The 19,044-nt window shown below is 40.3% G+C and overlaps 1 protein-coding gene across 1 annotated transcript in view; it reads right to left on the reverse strand.

Moving 5' to 3' along the window:
• The window catches only part of EXT2 (exostosin glycosyltransferase 2), a 157,702-nt gene that overhangs the window by 63,251 nt on the left and 75,407 nt on the right, over positions 1-19,044 (reverse strand). Inside the window, exon 8 of the mRNA XM_010592111.3 lies at positions 13,502-13,633. Within this exon, the coding sequence (XP_010590413.1) occupies positions 13,502-13,633 (132 nt within the window). The remainder of the gene's footprint in view (positions 1-13,501; positions 13,634-19,044) is intronic.

The raw sequence follows: 19,044 nt of genomic DNA on the forward strand, positions 1-19,044 counted from the left end.
GTGTGTTTGAACTGCCAACCTTTTGGTTAGCAGCCAAGCACTTAACCACTGTGCCACCAGGGCTATTTTTTCCCCTCCAGTCTGCTCCAATTTTAAACTTTATGGTTACATGTGATAAAGCATTATACTAGCAGCCTTATCACTAACACCACTTTACTTTTTATAGCACTACACCACTTATGAAATGCTTTCACCTATATTATTTTGTTAAATAATCATTATAATCCTGTGAGGTAAATATTATTCCCATTTTATAGATGAGAATAAATTTCAAAGAGATCAGAAACCTGCAAAAGGTCAAGCTAACTCAAATTTGATTCCAAAATGTCCTTTTCAATGGCCTTGATGATGTTCTTTGGTAATCAGTTACTAATTGTTACACTACTCTTCTGAAGAATATTAGTATTTTATCTAAACTCAACCCTACAGATGAACAAATTGAGGCAAAGAGAGATTTGGTAAATAATTTCAAGTCACTCAGAGCATCACCAGGAAAGAAAGGATTAAAGTTTGCAGTTCAGGAATTTCTGGGCTGTGAGGTAGCTTACGGAAGGTTCACAGGTCAAACCCATCTGAATTCCTCTCTGAAAATTCCAGTCCTTAACTGAGTTTTAGCTACTTACTTTATATATATAGCATTGAAATTCAGCTTTGGCTACACGCCCACCCTTCTTCTCTGATGCCAAACAATTACAAAGAAGAGCAGGAAGGGTTGCCACTGATTGCTTTTCAGGTAGCAGAGGAAAAAGTTGACATTTCATCCTCCTCTCACTTGGAAAGGAAGCCAGTTGTTTATAAGAACCCTCGCCTGGCTGCGGTCTCCATCAGTGGGATGGACAGGAGCCAGTTAAATGGTTCAAAATATAGGCTATATTAAAAGAACTTGGAATGAGGAAAGAGCGGGTTCCACATGCTGATATTTTTAATAATTCATGAGTTATATCAGCCTACAAATAATAAATTTTACTAAATATATCTACAGCAAGATGGCTTAAGATACTGTATAATCAACTGAATGGGAGAATACAATAGAGGCAAAGACAGTACCTCATCGATTTTACTGGTTTATAACTTGATATATTTAAAATAACAGTACGGCTGTTTGATCGTGTAAAAGATCTGGATTACTCTTACAAAATGGTCTTCCAACACACAATCATCATCCGTGGATCTGTTACTTCCCAAATGTATTGAAAACATGCCTCAATGACCAAACTAGTAACTTACTTGCCTCAACCAAAGAAGACCCAAAAAACAAGGCTAATCAACAATCCAAAGACAGTTTCCAAGAATGTTAACAGTGGCTTCAACTACTCCTTCTCATGAGAGGTAGAACAAATTTACAATTTCATCTGTCTATGCCATGCTTGAAATGCTCTGGTAGTTTGAAAGAAAGGCTCGTTCTCTGACCTGGGCATAAAAATGTCTGCTGGCAGCCCACTGGCTGTATTATAGAGGTCAGCTATGGTACAGAGGAAGACTCCACCAGCTTGGTAGATAGAAACTCTTAGGGATGATTAAATTACAGCTTGCCACATCCAAGCTCAAAACACCGAGACAATATGACCAAGAAAACCAAAGTTCTTTATAGATTTGAGCTGACAGGAGTGTAACCCGTACCAAAACCAAACCTGTTTCCAACTCACAGTGACACTGTAGGTCAGAGTAGAACAAGTTTCCAAGGAATGCCTGATGGATTTAAACTGCTGACCTTTTGGTTAGCAGCCAAGCTCTTAACTACTGTGCCACCATGGCCCCTAGGGACATAACACCACTACTTTAAAGTTGATACAAAGAGAAAAGAACAATCTCTACTATGGCTGTCATTTCTTACTTCTTAATTTCTCTCGAATTTCACTAACATGTATGTTTTGTCTATCAAGTTTTATCTCTGCTTCCACACCCCATGAACACACCTGTAAGTATCTATGTGCTGGGTTAATGTTTGGGGGTAGGAGAGGCTGTGAGGATGATCCTTTATTTCCCAAACTTTCTCTAATCCTATGTAACTTATATTTCAAAACTATTATCTCACAAGTAATTCATGTCTATTGTAGAAAATTGGGAACATACAGAGCAAGAGCAAAAATAACAGCCAAACAGACAACAATGCACTTGAGAATTCAACAAAGTTTTGGAAGGTAAACAGATGGAGCCTTCATTTCCAAAAACCTTTCACTAGAAAACACCTAAAAATGTAGGATAAAATATAACAAAAATTCTTTTAAATGTACAGCTGAAGTCAGAGAAAAAGGGAAGATCGTGGGGCCAAAAATGAAGAGAAAACTGCAAGTCAGAGCTGAAAGCACCGGAGCCGACTGGCAATAAGGTACCTTGGGGTTGCTGTTGGACTTAGTAATGTAGGGGTTTTGGTTTTAATGCTTATTGCGGAAGACAAGACATGGTTTAGGGACCAGGAAGCGAGGGAGCTGGAAGTGAGACCTGTACCTAAAGCCAGAATCCTTGAAGGCCTGCAACAATCAGTTACAAGGTGGACCAGAAAAGTTCACCCACTAGTACATGGAGGCAACAATAAACATTTGTCATTCTCAGCCTAAGCTTGGATTGGAGGCAGGGAGTTGGAGAGAACCTCCCTTGGCAACTGTCAATAGAAGCCAACAGTCATGCAGGTTGGGGGCTTTAATGATCTCTACCTGTGTAGTATGGAAACCCCCAACTGAGAAATTAATGTAAAAGGTGGTTTGTATTTACCTATCTCTGTGATACCTCTGGAATGCCTGAGGGAAGCCAAAAAAAAAAAATCAAACTCTCTGGAGGAGTATCATCCCCTTATCTTAGTTTTCAAAGATTTCCACAGAAAATCTCATTGAAGATGAACTCCCATTCCAATATTATAAAACATATGAGGAAGCAATAAAACAAAAGCAACAGACAGTAGACAAATAGCAAGATTAGACTTATAAGAATAAATTCAAATAAATGGATTCAGAGAATATAAAATAATTGTCTGAAATGATCAATGACATAAAAGAAGGAATTTAAAAACAGGAAAAAAAAAAAATAAGGCACTATGTAAAAAAAAGACCAGGCAGCTTTGAAAAATAATCAAATAGAACTTTTAGAAATAATCACTGAAATTTACATGACAATGGATGGGTAAAAAAAAAAAAAAACATGAGTCACTGCTAAGGAAAACAGGTAGAGAGATGTGAGAAAATTATCTAGCCTGAAGCACAGAGAGAAAAATGTAGAAAACGTGAGGAAAGAACAAACTGAGAGACATTAAGGGCAGAATTAAAGAGGTCTAACATATGCCTAATAGGATTCCAGAAGGAGAGATTAGTAAGATTGAGAGATAGGCAACAGTCAAACAGAAAATGACTGAGAATTTTCCCGAGCTTATTAAAGATATAAATCTTCAGGTTAAAGAAAAAAAATTACTCTCGAAAGTAGGTAAGAGAAATGTATACTCTAAAATGGTTAAAATGGCAAATTTTATGCTGTATGTACTTTACTACAATAAATTTTTTTAAAAAAAGCAGACAATGAATGGAAATTAGAAAATCACCATTTGGCAACCATCATAACAAGTGAATCAGGCAAGAATAATCAATGGATACTAAAGCTAATGGATGAAAGTTTGAGGAGTAACAGGATATTTACATAGTCTCAAAGTATTTCCCACAAGATGCATATTAAGAAGAAAAATAGTAACTTTATAGTACAGAAAGCCAGCAGATACCAGTGATCAAAGTTATCATGGAACATCATGTAAGTAAGGACATCATGTAACGGGACATCAATAACATACACTGAGAACACACCCCTTTTGTGACATTCCTACCCAAAAGTGAATTTGTCCAAACTAATTTGAATCTAATCATGTGAAAGCATCAGACAAAATCAAATCAAGGGACATCTTATAAAATAACTGACCTGTTCTCTTAAAAAAAGTCAATAGCATGCAAGACAGAAATCGTTCTAAAGTATACTAAAAACATGACAACTGAATGCATGAACTGAGATTTTCTTGTGCTAAAATGGACATTATTAGGATAATTGGCAAAATCTAAAAAAGGTCTGCAGATTATACTAATACTGTATCAGTGTTTCTTTCCTGATGATTTTGATAATTTTACCGTGATTCTGCAGGGGAAGTACTTAAAGTGAAGGTACATCATGCCTCCAACTTCTCAAATGGTTCAGAAAAACCATATTAGTCCTCCTTGACTATGGTCTAGGATATTCATACTAAGGATTTGGTTGACCCAATCATCTTAGCAACATCCCTGAATCTGTCTTTTTTTAAATTCCTTACATATTCTCATCATCTGGATCTGGATTACTATGCCCTAGCCTTTTCCTTCGGAATCAGTCAAATTCTTTGTTTGGGGATGGGTTCCACTTCAAGATTTATGGATCTCCACATTCCTGTACCTTTCCATCTACAGATGCAGCTCAGTTTTATTCCCTGGCTGCTGATGACCTGAGACTTCCTATAGGAAGTCTCTGTAGAAGTGACTACAGATACTCAATAACCCAAATGGAAAGGCTACTCAAGGGAAGATTTAGAATTTGGGATAATATACTATAAAAATCCTCACAACTGGACCAATAAGGAACATCATGATAAATGGAGACAAGACTGCAGATGTCAAGGATTTCATTTTACTTGCATCTATAATCAACACCCATGGAAGCAGCAGTCAGGAAATCAAAAGATGTGTTGCATTGGGCAAATCTGCGGCAAGAGACCTCTTTAAAGTGTTGAAAAGCAAAGGTGTCACCTTGAGGACTAAGGTGTGCCTGACCCAAGCCACAGTGTTTTTAATCGCCTCCTATGCATTCGAAAGCTGGATAACGAATAAGGAAGGCTGAAGAAGAACTGACACCTTTGAATTGTTGTGTTGGCAGAGAATATTGAATATACCATGGACTGCCAAAAGAACGAACAAATCTGTATTAGAAGAAGTACAACCAGAATGCTCTTTTGAAGCAAGGATGGCGAGACTACATCTCACATACTTTGGACATGTTAAAAGGAGGGATCAGTCCCTGGAGAAGGACATCATGCTTGGTAAAGTAGAGGGTCAGTGAAAAAGAAGACCCTCAACAAGATGGATTGACACAGTGGCTACAACAATGGGCTCAAGCATAACAACGACTGTGAGGATGGTGCGAGACCAGGTAGTGTATCATCCTGTTGTACACAGGCTCACTAGAAGTTGGAACCGACTCAACAACAACATACTGGATCACTTATGCAATTTGTGTCCCTTACCTATAAAAACAATAGACTTCAAAAACCTTGTTGTTGTTAGTTGCCTCAAGTTGGGCCCCAACTCATGGCGACCCCACATACTGCAGAGTAGAACTGCCCTATAGTGTTTTTTTGGTTGCGATTTTTATGGAAGTAGTTTGCCAGGCCTTTCTTCTTTGGAGTCGCTGGGTGGATTCAAACTGTCAACCTTTAAGTTAGCAGTCAATCACAAACCACTAGTACCACTCAGGCTCCTTCAAAAAGCTTAAAGTTACTTAAAATTCAAGCTAAAAATCTTGAATTCCATACATATTTTAGCCATATCTAGGTTTTTTTTTAGGCGGTAGGAGGGAGAAGGGGAGAATAAGCAAAGACGGCCTCCTGGGGGGCAGGGTAGGTTTTCAAATTCCAGAGAAACATTCCACAACCTGAAAGTTAAAGGGCGCTGAGTTGAGTAAAACAGACAGTTAACGTGGTACCTTTTCAACTGGAGTGCTCCTTCACGCATCTGAGCTGGCGCTTCCTCAGCCTGCAGAGTGATTTACTGCTTGTTAGTGTTTACAGCTGAGTGATATTTTCAGCTGCTTGCAAACCACAACCTTTGTGAGCGAGGGCCACCATCTGGACATCTATGTACAGGCAGCCCTGAAGTTCTCAGGCAGCTGACACAGATATAGTCTGACCTAATCTCTGTACACTGTCTGGAATATAGTAGGCACTCAGTAAATACCTGATGAAAATGCCCTAAACAATCTAAAAATTCAATGTGGTCCCAAGAGAAATACAAACAGGATTATTTGAGGGAAACTGACAAAGATATCAATGTTTGACTGAAAAAATACACCTGTGAATGATCACTTTTCACTTAGTAGGAGGGCAAAGATTAAAATGCTCAAAATTATTGAGTTACATGAAGTCCAGGTAAGTACATAATCCTTGACTGAGGCTTTGATGATAGCCAAGCTGTCACTCTGACTGGATTTCATAGGAACAAACTCTTGTTTTTCAACTTCATTCTTATGCTAGGTAGTATAATCCACTGGATTAAGCCACTTCCCATTTTTTCTCATCAATGGCCACGGGGATCCCTACTACTTTCCGTCACTGCTCTACGTCTGATACGGTCAATGATGAAAAGAAAAACAAACCTGGAGTATCTTCATTAGTGTTATCTACAATAGCATATTTGCAAAAGCTAAGCGTTTATTCAAAGAGACTGGGCTAATAAATTCACAACATATTGATACAATTGCCTATAATCTTTCAATCACATTGTAGAAAAATAATAGGAAAATATTCCACTCTACAACATGATTTTAAGGACAACATTACATTTAGGTTTTGAAAATTACCAGTGAGAGGAAATGGTTTGGATGGCACATCTCAGGAATCTAAACAATCCGTTATTGGGCCGGTCCATCCCCAAATCATGTCTAATGCTCACTTGAAGAAAGTGTCCCCTTTCCACCCATAAGCCTCAGTATCTGTCCTTCTGCATATTCTCACATCTGGCAGAGAGCAAGAGGTAAGGCAGGAAAGGGTGCCCCCAGCTACACAAGCTCCACCCAGGTGTAGGGATGTAGGTCTGCCAATAGGGGAGGCCAGAAATGACACTAACATTAGAAGTGATACAAGAGAGGAGGATATGGGGAGATGACAAAGGCTTGCTGATACCTGCAAATACGGGAGAGAAATAAAAACAAGGAGAGACTGGAAAGGCAGTAAAATACAAGCAATCTCAACATGAGGAGCTAAGAAAATTAATGACAAAAACATAGACTTGTCTCCTCAAAAGGAACCTTAACTTGGTAAGAAATTCCTTCCAAAGAGAAGATTTAAAACGAAGGGCCAATCTTTGCAATCCATATAGATCTGCTACTTCACATTTATGATCAAGAATGGCTGTCAAACACACAATATAGGGAAAGTCAGCAAAAGTGGACTAAACCAAAAGCTAAGAAGTTTCCTGAATACAACCAAACACTTTGAGGGACAGAGTAGCAGGGATGGGGGCCTGGAGATCATGGCTTTAGGGGATATCTAGGTCAATTGGCATAACAAAGTATATTAAGAAAATGTTCTGCATCCCACTTTGGTGAGTGGCATCTGGGGTCTTTAAAGCTACCAAGTGGCCATCTAAGATGCATGGATTGGCCTCAACTCACCTGGAGAAAAGAAAAATGAAGAACATCAAAGACAATGGTAAAGATGACCCCAAGAGACAGAAAACGCCACACAAACCAGAGACTACATCAGCCTGAGACGGGAAGTACTAGATGGTGCCTGGCTACCACCGATAACTGCCCTGAAAGGGAACGCAAAAGTGAATCCCTGACGGAGCATGAGAACAGTGGGATGCAGATCTCAAATTCTCCTAAAAAGACCAGACTTAATGGTCTGACTGAGACTGGAGGGACCCCAGAGGTCATGGTCCCCACACTGTTAGCCCAAAACTAAAACCATTCCCGAAGCCAACTCTTCAGACAAAGATTAGACTGTACTATAAGACATAAAATGATACTGGTGAGGAGTGTGCTTCTTAGCTCAAGTAGACACAAGAGACTATGTGGGCAGCTCCTGTCTGGAGGTGAGATGAGAAGGCAGAGGGGGACAGGAGCTGGTTGAATAGACACGGGGAACAGAGGGTGGAGAGTAGGAGTGTGCTGTCTCATTAGGGGAAGAGCAGCTAGGGTTGCATAACAATGTGTGTATAAGTTTTTGCATGAGAAACTGACTTGAATTGTAAATTTTCACTTAAAGGACAATTAAAAAAAAAAAAGAAGAATGGCTGTCAAACTTCTTTAAATTCCAAGGGTGTGGCACAATGCTAATAATGTAATACTTGGTTACATATAAAAATAGCAGTCTCTGGTGACATGAACATTTGATTTGTGCAAGACCACCCCCTCTGTCTTCCTAAGCCACACTTGTAGGCCTCGTCTACATTATACTGTGGCAGCTGCTTATGGCCAAAATAGGACATTCTACTCTCACCTCTTCCTCTCCAGGCTGTGAGGCCCAGTGTATGGCTGGACGTCCTGACAGCATATCTTAGAACAAAACAGACTACCCCTTGATTTATCCACACTTACTCCCACCTCGGGGTGTCTGATACTGTAAATCTGATGGAATCTAGAAGGGAGACTCCCCCGCAGGTTGGGCTCATAGCAGTCTCATCTACCCAAAACAAATATTTCTCAAAGGGAGGGGGAAACTTAACTATTAATAAATCATTGCTACTCAGGCCTCCTGTCCGTTGCTTTCACAGAAGGCAGCAGAAATGTATAATTTACTGCATTAAATCGGGGTTCTCAGCACCTGTGCTCTTAAAGATGTGATAAACACCAAATTATTCCAAAAAGGATTATTTAAGAAAGGATTAAAGAAAAAAAAAATACAGGATATATTTTCCAACTGTCTATCTAGCTTTATGCTTCTATGTTCTTTCTTAAGCTAATAGAGTTCAGCAACTTGGCCATTTTGTCCTAAACTAAAACACATCTACTTCAAAACTGCAAAATTTCCTGCTCTATTTTCTCTCATGAGAAAGCCAGAGAACCAAATGTCTGAACACTTAGTCTTATTAAACTTCTCTTAGAGCTTTAGATAAAAGTACAGAGTAAAGTCTACCACGGGCACAGTTTCTGGCTGGATCATGACCACCCACCTGCATGAATTCTCCTGCAGAGGAACAGACGTGGTACTCTTCATTTCAAACTTGTACCATTTGCTTAGAACAGTGGTAATGTTTCACTCCACAAGAGGCTCAATGGCTCCCTTATAACCCCAAAGGCAATTTAAGATAATCCGACTTTAGAAGATCCGGGTTGTTGCCTGTTTATACAACTTATCAATTATGTGACCTTAGACAAGTCATTAGGCACTGGGGTTCTCATTATGCCTGCTTTTATAGAAGAGATGGAATCCAGCACTTCTCCCATGTTCCCAATAGAGCAAAGGTCAAATAAAACATCAGATGTGAAATGATGTGAAAGCTGGACAGCTCTACACAAATGGAAGGGGCTGGTAAGATGAAGAGCCCGTCCAGCCCATCTGACAGACACATCAGCATGTGAGTGGGTCTTTGATGGCTCTAGTTCTAGGATCCCAGTCTTCCTGCCTTCCTCCTTCCTTTCTTCCCTTATATATAAAGGGTTTCCTGCCTAAATCAAATTGTCCTAGGTATTAAGAGGAATACCAAGATAAATCAGAAATGCCGTTGAGGTGCTTAAAACTTCACAGAAAATCATACTTCTCTACATGTTAAGTGATAGGAAAGAAACACAAATAATATGCTATGAGCATTAGGAGGAAGAAAAAATCACTTTCTGCTTAGGGGCTGGGACAAACCTCATGAAGGAAGGGGTATCTGAGCAGGCCACTGAAGACTGGATAAAATGTGAACATTCGGAGATGATGGTGCACAAAGGCATCCCAGTGAAAGGGCCTACGGCCAAAGACACAGAGGAAGAAGAGCATGGAGCACACATAGGAAGGAAGAAGCTGTGTTGCAGGAAACCACGAGCTTTCTGAAAGGGAAAGGAAGGAAATAATGCTGGAAAGGTAGACTGGAGACAGACTGAGGAAGGCCCTGCAGTCAGACTGAGTTTGGACTCCAATACCATTTTCACCCCTGACCCTTGTGCCCTCAAATTTCCTGCATGAATAAACTATAACATATACCTCAGAGTCTTCCGAAGCTTCTCCCTCACTCCTCAGCTAGAATGGTCAATTTTCTTCCCAGACAGTGCTCCAATTCATCCTCTACTAATTCTCACCTGGATTCCTGAAATAATCTCCTGCCTTCAGTCTTCTCCCACCAACTCATTCTCCACACTAATGTCTGAATGATCCAAAATGCAAATTCCACCACATTAATTCTCTGCTTAAGATGATTTGGTGACTTCCTAGAGTTGGTGTTGTTACGTGCCTACTAATTGATTCCGGCTCATAGCAACGCTGTAAGACAGAGTAGAACTGCCCTTTAGGGTTTCCTAGGCTGTAATCCTTACGTGAGCAGATCACCAGGTCTGTCTCCTGTGGACTGGCTAGTGGGTTTGAACCGATGACCTTTTGGTTTGCAGCCAAGCACTTAACCATTGCGTCACCAGGGCTCCTTTTGATTTCGTATTACCTGCAGATAAAACTCTAACCCCTTATGTAAGGTACAAGATATTTTGTGATCCAGGCCCTGGTCAGAGTTCATTTTCTGCCTCTTCCTCACAAGCCTCCTTCACTCCTGCCACCCTGAACTCCTTGAAGTTCCTCAAATCACCACACTTTCTTGTCCCTCTGCACCTTTGAATTTAGTGTTTCTCCTGGGTGGAACCTAACTGCCCCCTTTCTCTGATTAGTTAGTACCTACCCTTCTTTTCTAAGGTTCAGATAATCACTTAACAGATCCGGAAGTACTAGGCAATGTAATTAAACAAAAGAAAAACAATAAAAAGTACAAATATTGGAAAAAAGAAGTAAAATTAGCACCTGTAGATACAATTGTCCATCTGGAAAACACATGAGAATCAACTTAAGAAACATGTGAAACAACTAAAAAATTCAGTAAGACAGTGGTTACAAAACCAATATAATAAAGACCAATAATGTGTCTATATAAATGGTTATTGTCATTGTTAGTTGCTGTCAAGTTGATATTGACTCATGGCGGCCCCATGTGTAGCCAGTTAGAAACTATAATTCAAGAAGTATTCCTTTATCAGAGCACAGGAAGACAAAATCTCTTAAAATTAAATGTATCAGGACCTATGTAAAGAAAACTTTAAAACTCTACGGTTACTTCCAGATAGCAAGACCCAGTGCAATGGAACTCCCCAAGGGCATAGACCTTTTTCTGCCTTGTTCACTGACATATTCTGGCTACACTGCCTGGAACACAGTAGGCATTCAATAAATATCTGATGAACAAATAAATGCCTAAAACAATCTAAACATTCAATGTGATCCCAATCAAAATACAAACAGGGTTTTTTGGGGGAGCCTGACAAAGATAACAACACTGAATTAAAAAATACACACATGAAAGACCATTTCTTACCTAATAGATGAGCAAAGATTACTACAAAGATACTCAGGGTTACTGAGACCATGGAGAACCAGAACATAGAAAATGTTATTTGTGAGATATAATATTTTGAAAAGGCTATTTGTTAACATCTATCAATATGTGAAATGTGTTTCCTTTAATTAAGCAAATCTACAATTATGACTTAATTCTCACACATTTATGTACAAACATAAATGAAAGATATCCCTTGTAGTACAGCTTTACAATAGAAAAAAAAAAGGCAATCTGAACGTCTCAATAATAAGCTGTTACACACATGAGGAAAGGGATTCTTAGTTCAATCAAGTGTATGAGATCAAATGGGCAACACCCACCCAAAAGCAAAGAGAGAAGGCAGGAAGGGACAGGAAACCTGGATGAATGGACACAGAGAACTCAGAGTAGAAAGGGGGAGAGTGCTGACACATTTCAGGGATTGCGACCAATGTCACGAAAAAATTTGTATATAAATTTTTGAATGAGAAACTATTTTGCTCTGTAAACTTTCACTTAAAAAAATAAAATGATAATTAATAACAATCTGTTATATAAAGTATGTTCATGCAATGGAATATTATACAGCTATCCTAAAAACTAAAGAAGAGTGATAATGAAAGGGAACTCTGTCCAAGATGTAATGTCAAATTTAAAAAGGCAAGTACAGAGCAATAAGTATAAATAATACGATCCCATTAGTGTTTTAAAATTATATTTATGCTTTCATGTGAATAGAAACATTTTGGAAGGTTATCTTTGGGCAATTGATTCAAGGAAGGAGATGAAGGAAAAGAAACTTGACCTTGAGCAGAAAAGAAAGGTGTTATGCTGCTGTTGTTGTTTTGTTCGTTTTTACCATAAGCATACGTTTACTTCCTCTCAGGTACCCTCTTTTCCAGGAAGTGTTCTGACCACTCCCGGTGAGGAAAGATGCCCTTCCCCTCTACTCCCATGGCATTCTGCACACCACACTGTTACAGAAGCTCTCATACGACTGTTGCTTTACTTGGTGGCTTTCCAAATTAGACGTGAGCTCCCTGGAAGGCAGGAACCGTCTCCTTTTTCTGTATTCCCAGCACCCAGCAGGGCACTTGGCCATAGCAAGCACTCAATAAAGGTGGGAAGGAAAGAAGGAACAGAGGGAAGGAGAGCAGGAGATTCACTGCATGACTTCAAGAAGACTGTGGAAGAGCAGGTGGCGGAACGGTGCACCCATCAGAGACAGAACAGTTGGTTGAAAAGGAGGACTGGCCAGAATACAGAGACGATTAGAATGAAGAATGGAGAAAACGCTTACATTAAAGACTGGGGGGCTGTGAGCTGGGACATGCACGTGCATTCAAGAGCAGCTAGGAAGCAATCACTGCCAGCCTAGAGCTTCAGAAATTTCCAGGGAGAAAGAAGGCATAGCTGGAAGTCCCTTGCACAGTCTCTACAGTGACTTGTGATGTCTTTAAGCAAATAAGAAGCAGCTTCTGGTCACCTCATCTCTCTGCTAGAAATACTCATGGGCCACAGCCACAGTCTTGAGTAAATGACTACAGCAATCCATGGTGGCTCGAGATCACTTTTGCTTATTATTTGCCTCACAAGGTATTAGAACTGTTAATAGACATAATGTACGTGAAGGACATAGCACAGCCCTTGGCAGAGAGTAACCAAAAAAAAAAAAAAACCAAACCCAGTGCGGTCGAGTCGATTCTGACTCATAGCGACCCTATAGGACAGAGTAGAACTGCCCCATAGAGTTTCCAAGGAGCATCTGGCGGATTCGAACTGCCGACCCTTTGGCTAGCAGCCACAGCACTTAACCACTACGCCACCAGGGTTTCCTGGCAGAGAGTGAGCACTCAAAATATAAGCTATTATGATTAAGTTGCTTATAGAACTTGTTCAAGAGTTCTAAGTACTACCGCTGCAAAAATCATCAGGAAGTCTTTGATTTCCAACAAGACCCATGCTTTCCCATTTATCTCTGCAATAAATAAACAGACCGTCATCCTAAGCACATTTAAAACAAACTAAAAGCTAGTGCTTCTGTATTTCTTACTTTTATCATCACTTGAAAACTAAGCTGGCCTCATCAGGCCCCAAGTATAAAAAGTACACTCTCGTCTTAGAAAGCAATAATTTAAAAACCTCTACAACTGTAGGGCATGCTCCTCTGTCCCAGGCTGACAGCTAGACCATGCCTCCCATGGCTAGCACTGGAATTCACTTACCACAGTAGGAGGGTCATTCCACTCTTCGTAGGAGATGGCAGCGTACGGATAGATCCGGTCGTTGATAATCTGCAGGGTGGCCAGGGCAATGGCTTTAATTGACTGGAAGTATGCTTCCCAGAACCACCGTGCCTATAAAGAGAACAAGACCATTAAATGAGCAACTGAGAGGGAGCGGAAGAACTTGATGTTCTATCACAATTGACTCTCCCAAAGAGGGGGACGCCTTCAGCAAATGCTCCCCTGCTGTTCATGCCAGCTCCAGCATACTGTGCACCTGTCAGAGCAGTTAAAGTGGAATGGGAGTAGGAAAAATGCACACTGGATTCAATTTAGATACAAGAGAAACAATGTGATAATGAAAATATGACTAGATTATCTACAAGTAAGTTTATAGTCTTTTTGTTTGCTTTTTAGAGCTGTAGACATGGTAAAGTGTGCAGATCAGTGAGCTTTTATATATGTAATACTCTTACAACTGCTACCCAGATAAAGACATAGAACATTCCAGCACCCCAAAGACTCCCTCATGCCATTTCCCAGTCAGTATCTCACCCTTCTAAGAGTAACTACCATTATTCTGACTTCTAACATGTTTACTCTTGAATTTCACCCAAGTGGAATCAGACAGTATTTACTCTTTTGTGTCTGATTTCTTTTGCTCAGCACTATGTATGTAAGACTTATCCACATTGTTGTGTGCAGCAGCAGTTTGTTCTCTTATATGGCTGTGTACATCCCATTACCGTATCTTTATGCAAATAACACACACCTTCTATGTTTGTTTGCTAACTGTACCCTCCCCCATGAGGCATTTTTGTAACATGCTGTGCTAATTTCTTTTACAACAACATGTAAAAAAACTGGCATTGTGGCACTGATGAAAATACCTCACAGGGGGAGGGCATGGTTGGCAAACAAATGTAGAAGGTGTGCATTATTTGTGTAAAAACACGGTATATGAATATACTACAATATCCATACATTCTATCTGGATAGACATTTGTGATATTACCAGTTTTTAACAATTAGGACTATCGCTACTATGAACATCAATGTATATGACTCTTGGTGGATATATGCACTCATTTCTCTTGGCTATTGTAAAGTCAGGGCCAATTCTAGTGACTCCTATCGACTATGCAAATTGTGCAAACGAGCCCAGGGAGACTAGGATCAGCCACTTACGATGCCAAATTTTGTGGAGGATAACAAATCCCATGCCACATGTCAGCTACGTCCTATGGAAATCTCAGCTTCCCTTCCCTGTTCAGTTCATACCCCAGCTGCCCACACAGCTCTTTTCTCTCATCCCCAGCCATCTAAGACCAAATAAAATAAAATAAAATAAAGGGGGTGGGGGGATATAAATGAAGAAACATATAGAGTGAGGTCTGGGAGGCACTTCCATGTTCCAAGGGGACGCACCACCTTCCTCAGAGCAGATGTTCATTCTTACCAACCAGGAAGCTCCCTGAGCCTCCATCTTACAAAACCTTTATTGGCCTCACCACATAGTAGCCGTGACAGATTACATTATGCACGGTGAGGCTTAGCCTCAGGTCCCCAGGTGGTCCCTCTTGGGCTGCTCAGTCCCCTCCCTACTCATTAGCCTCAGGTATTGGTATGGCTCTCAGGAACCAAGGCCAAATGGCTTTCTGCAAGGTGATGTCACACCTCACAGAGAGTCACAACTCTAACCCATGATTCCTAAATCTAAATTCAGACCTTTTTCCAGCCTATTCTAGAGTGTTAACAATACAAGCACATGATAAATTTTAGGACATGGTCATCTTTCAAGAAACTGAAACATGTAAAAATTCGCAAAGAAGTACCTACACACATACTGAGTATCTACCTCCTCTTCTTTATATGTTCTTTTATTGTAAGGCAGACTCAAATTAAACTATCCTCAAACTCAATTATCCCAAAGCTTTATGCTCACATTTAATTGCAGTGGAGATAGCAGCTTTGGGGTTTATAATACATAATAATTGGTAACAAATCCACCTAGAATACCAGTCAGAGGCACAACTGTTGAACGCAACTTCTAATTTAAGATGTCTCAAATCATCTAACTTTGTCCCCCCAAATTGCAATTTACTCAGAAAGGAAGCAAGCTTTGCCAATAATCATAGCTCAAGTTTCTCAGCCTGGGTTTAAGTGAACTTCGCAGGCTTAATTGTTTCTACAGGACCACTCTAACACCTCGCAGTGTTCAGAAGGCATGATTTACAGCCCTTCTAGGACACAGTGTCAGCAACTTGTCGGCTGAGAGGAATGGGATTCCGGCTATACCAGCAATGGACAAAAGCACCACTGTTCCCACTGAGAGAGCAAATGCAAGTGGCTTTATTATGGTTTTTTGTTTTTCTTTTCTGAAACATGGCCACATTTATCTTTATCTGCAAAGTCTGACTGAGAGACTCTTCAGCCACTACGCAAATCCCCTAGTCACTCTAAATTGTGGAAGCTACACAGCTGAAGAGTTGAGTCACAAACGAATTGGTCCTACCAATATAACCTCAAACAAAGCATTTAACCTTTCTTGGTTAAACAGATGCCACCGTAATTTTATAAAACATGTTTCAAAGCATAAGAACTACAAAGTTCCTATGCAGCTTTCAAATATTATAAAGCTCCTAGAGGGCAAGGACTAGGCCAGCTTAATAAATTGTGTGCTTGGCAAACTATCATTAGCAAGTAAGCACTTCAAATTGAAATTGCTGTTCAGTTTATACATCAATTAGATGTGATTAATTTCTTTGATTTTCAGTAAAGCAAAGCCAAGAGGACTAGCACTAACAAGTGTTTAAGGGCAGGCAGTGCGGTACAGTGCAAAGCTCAATGGCTAAAAAGCTAAGTAGTCTTGTGCACTTTTAAATTATTTAACCTCTGTATTTTCTGAATCTGTAACATGTAGATCATACTACCTATCTCACGGGTTTGGGGAGATTCAATCAGATGAGTTTTATAAAGCTTCTCAGTGCTAATGCAGAATAGGCAATCAGCAAACGTTAGCTCCCTCCCCAACGCTGACATCCAACCCTTAGGGTCTTTGTCACTTATGTCAGAAGACATTCAACCCTTGGTAGCCCTGTTTGGGATGGGGAATGGGGGAAGGGAGGAGGCGAGATGATGAAAGAGAATCCCAACGCTTTACTCCATTCCTCCCAATTCCTGGAGACGGGGAAGACAACCAACTGGCCAAAGAATAGAGTTGGAAATAATAAAAATACATTGAAGTGGAAATATGAGAAAACTTTACACTGAGAAGTACAGCAATCAATAACATGCCCCTTCTAGCTCAATCTCTAAGCTTCTGAGGAAGAGGACAAGCCTGCTCTGGAAACTCCTTGAGAGTGGAACAGTCTGCTTTTGCTCATCACTGTGCTCCCAGCATCTAGCACAGAGCCTGGCAAAGACCAGGCAGCCAAACGTGTGTTGAAAGAATGAATTCATCTAACAAAACTCCCTCACAGGCTTCAGGTGGCACAGGTACCAGTGGCATCCCACAGAGCTTTTACAAACCTCTTAAGTACCTGTCTAGCAGTGCAACGAGGATTATATAACAGCCCGAACTACCTAAAGTAGTCCAAGAGCATCTGCATTCAAAACTACAACGCTGGCTCTCCAATGCCCTTTAATGAATAAGCCACCTTTAGAAACCCCTTTAATCAGAAACTCCTGAATGTGACCCAGGTCAAAGGGCTTCAGTATGGTCTACTACGGGATTTTTCTAAGGCATGTCACAAAACAATAAATCAGCCAGCTATGCTTTTGTCCCGACTTCCAATTGGATAATGCTATCCAAACACCTGACAACGACATGTAAATGTGGACCATTCCTCAAACACTACACTATTTCCCCTCCTCAACCCACTGGCTGCTCACAACATTAAAGGATCCACTTCTGCTTAAGAAGCAGAAAGCCACAAGAGAACATGGAACCCACCATAACAATGGGAAAGAGATACCAGGTAATCTGCAGACATCAGAACTTTTCCTGGGCTCAGCAGAGAACTGAGGTCGCATGGCAATCAGGTGAGCCAAATTTCAAAGGGTGACAAGCCCCTTTAAGGAGGGATGGCACATACAAATTATTTCACTTGTGGGAAAGCACAGGAAGAAGAGGTGGCTGCCATAAAAGCAGATATGATGAAAACAAATAAATTTTAACTAATTCTGAAAACCGAGGGTGGGCTAGCAAGTCAGTTTGGAAGCCTCAGGCACAAGGGAAGTCCTCACTCACTTGCAAGCTCTTTTTTCCTGGATGCTCTCCAGAAAGATTGGGGCAGGGGAGGAGATCAGAGGGAGTCCCTCTCAGGGGCATAGTCCCTGCTCACTCCTTGGAGTCTTCTTCTCTCATTCAAAGCAAACGCCTTAAACTGCTCATCCCAATTACTGACTAGATTCAGCCAACCTCCCACATTAACATCCTGCCAGAGAAGAGGCATGCCCATTTCTGGGCATGAATATGATTTACCTCAATCTCTTCTGTTTTTTAAACACACAATGGCCATCATTCAATCTAAATTTACTGGAGACAAACAAACAAGAACAACAAAAAAAGGGAAAACATCCCAATGTCAAGAGATAAGGCTATTAACAGAACCAGAGACAAAGATGACCCACACAGATCAAAGTGCTTCAGTATGGTATATTAAGGCTATATATCCAGTATGTTGAAGAATCTAGTGAAAAAGGTAGAAACTTGTATGAGCATATGGGGATTTTCAGCAGAGATGAAAACTATAAAAGAGATCCAAGTGAAAATGCTAGAAATAAAAAGCATAATATCATAGGTGAAGAATTCCTTCCACAGGCTTATCAACACACTAGACGCAGCACAGCAAAGAATTAGTGGACTTAAAGCTAAAACAATAGAAATTATCCAAACTGAAATGCAAAGAGAAAAAAAAAGAGTTGGGGGTAGGGGAAAGAACAGAGTATCCAAGAACTATAGGACAGTATCAAATGTCCCCACATACCTGCAATTGGAATCTTGGAAGAGAGGGAGAAACATAAACAAGTATAAAGTAGGAGATACACTGACCAAGAATTTTCCAAAACTAACGAGGGACAACAAAACACAGACCCAAGAAACTCAGAGAACCAAGGCAGGATAAAGAAAGCATTCAGCTTCTCCCTCAAGAAGTTTAAGAAATAGCTGCACTGTTAAAAATGCAAAAGTACTTTCTCCCTCTGAGCAAAGGAGGAGGTTAAAGAGATCTGAGCTATAGGAAATTTTCACTTAGCACACTAAGATTGACAGAACCATTTATTTCAGGTGAAAGGCTAGAAAATATTTCCACACCTCGTGGATTTGTTTTTCAAAGTTGTGTTTGAAGATGAATCTGCAACCTTTCAGGGGAACTCTAAGCCATTTCCAAACACATGTACCAAAGGCTCATTATCTCTTCATGTGCTTGATTTTACGAAATAGAACCTACAAGCATTCCTAACCTTCCAAAGCCTGCTGTCCAATGGGCTCCTCAGCGTTACACTGGCTCTTTTCGTCACTACTGGCTATAAAGGCGACA

The sequence above is a fragment of the Loxodonta africana genome, chromosome 7, assembly GCF_030014295.1.
Source record: "Loxodonta africana isolate mLoxAfr1 chromosome 7, mLoxAfr1.hap2, whole genome shotgun sequence".
NCBI lineage: Eukaryota > Metazoa > Chordata > Mammalia > Proboscidea > Elephantidae > Loxodonta > Loxodonta africana.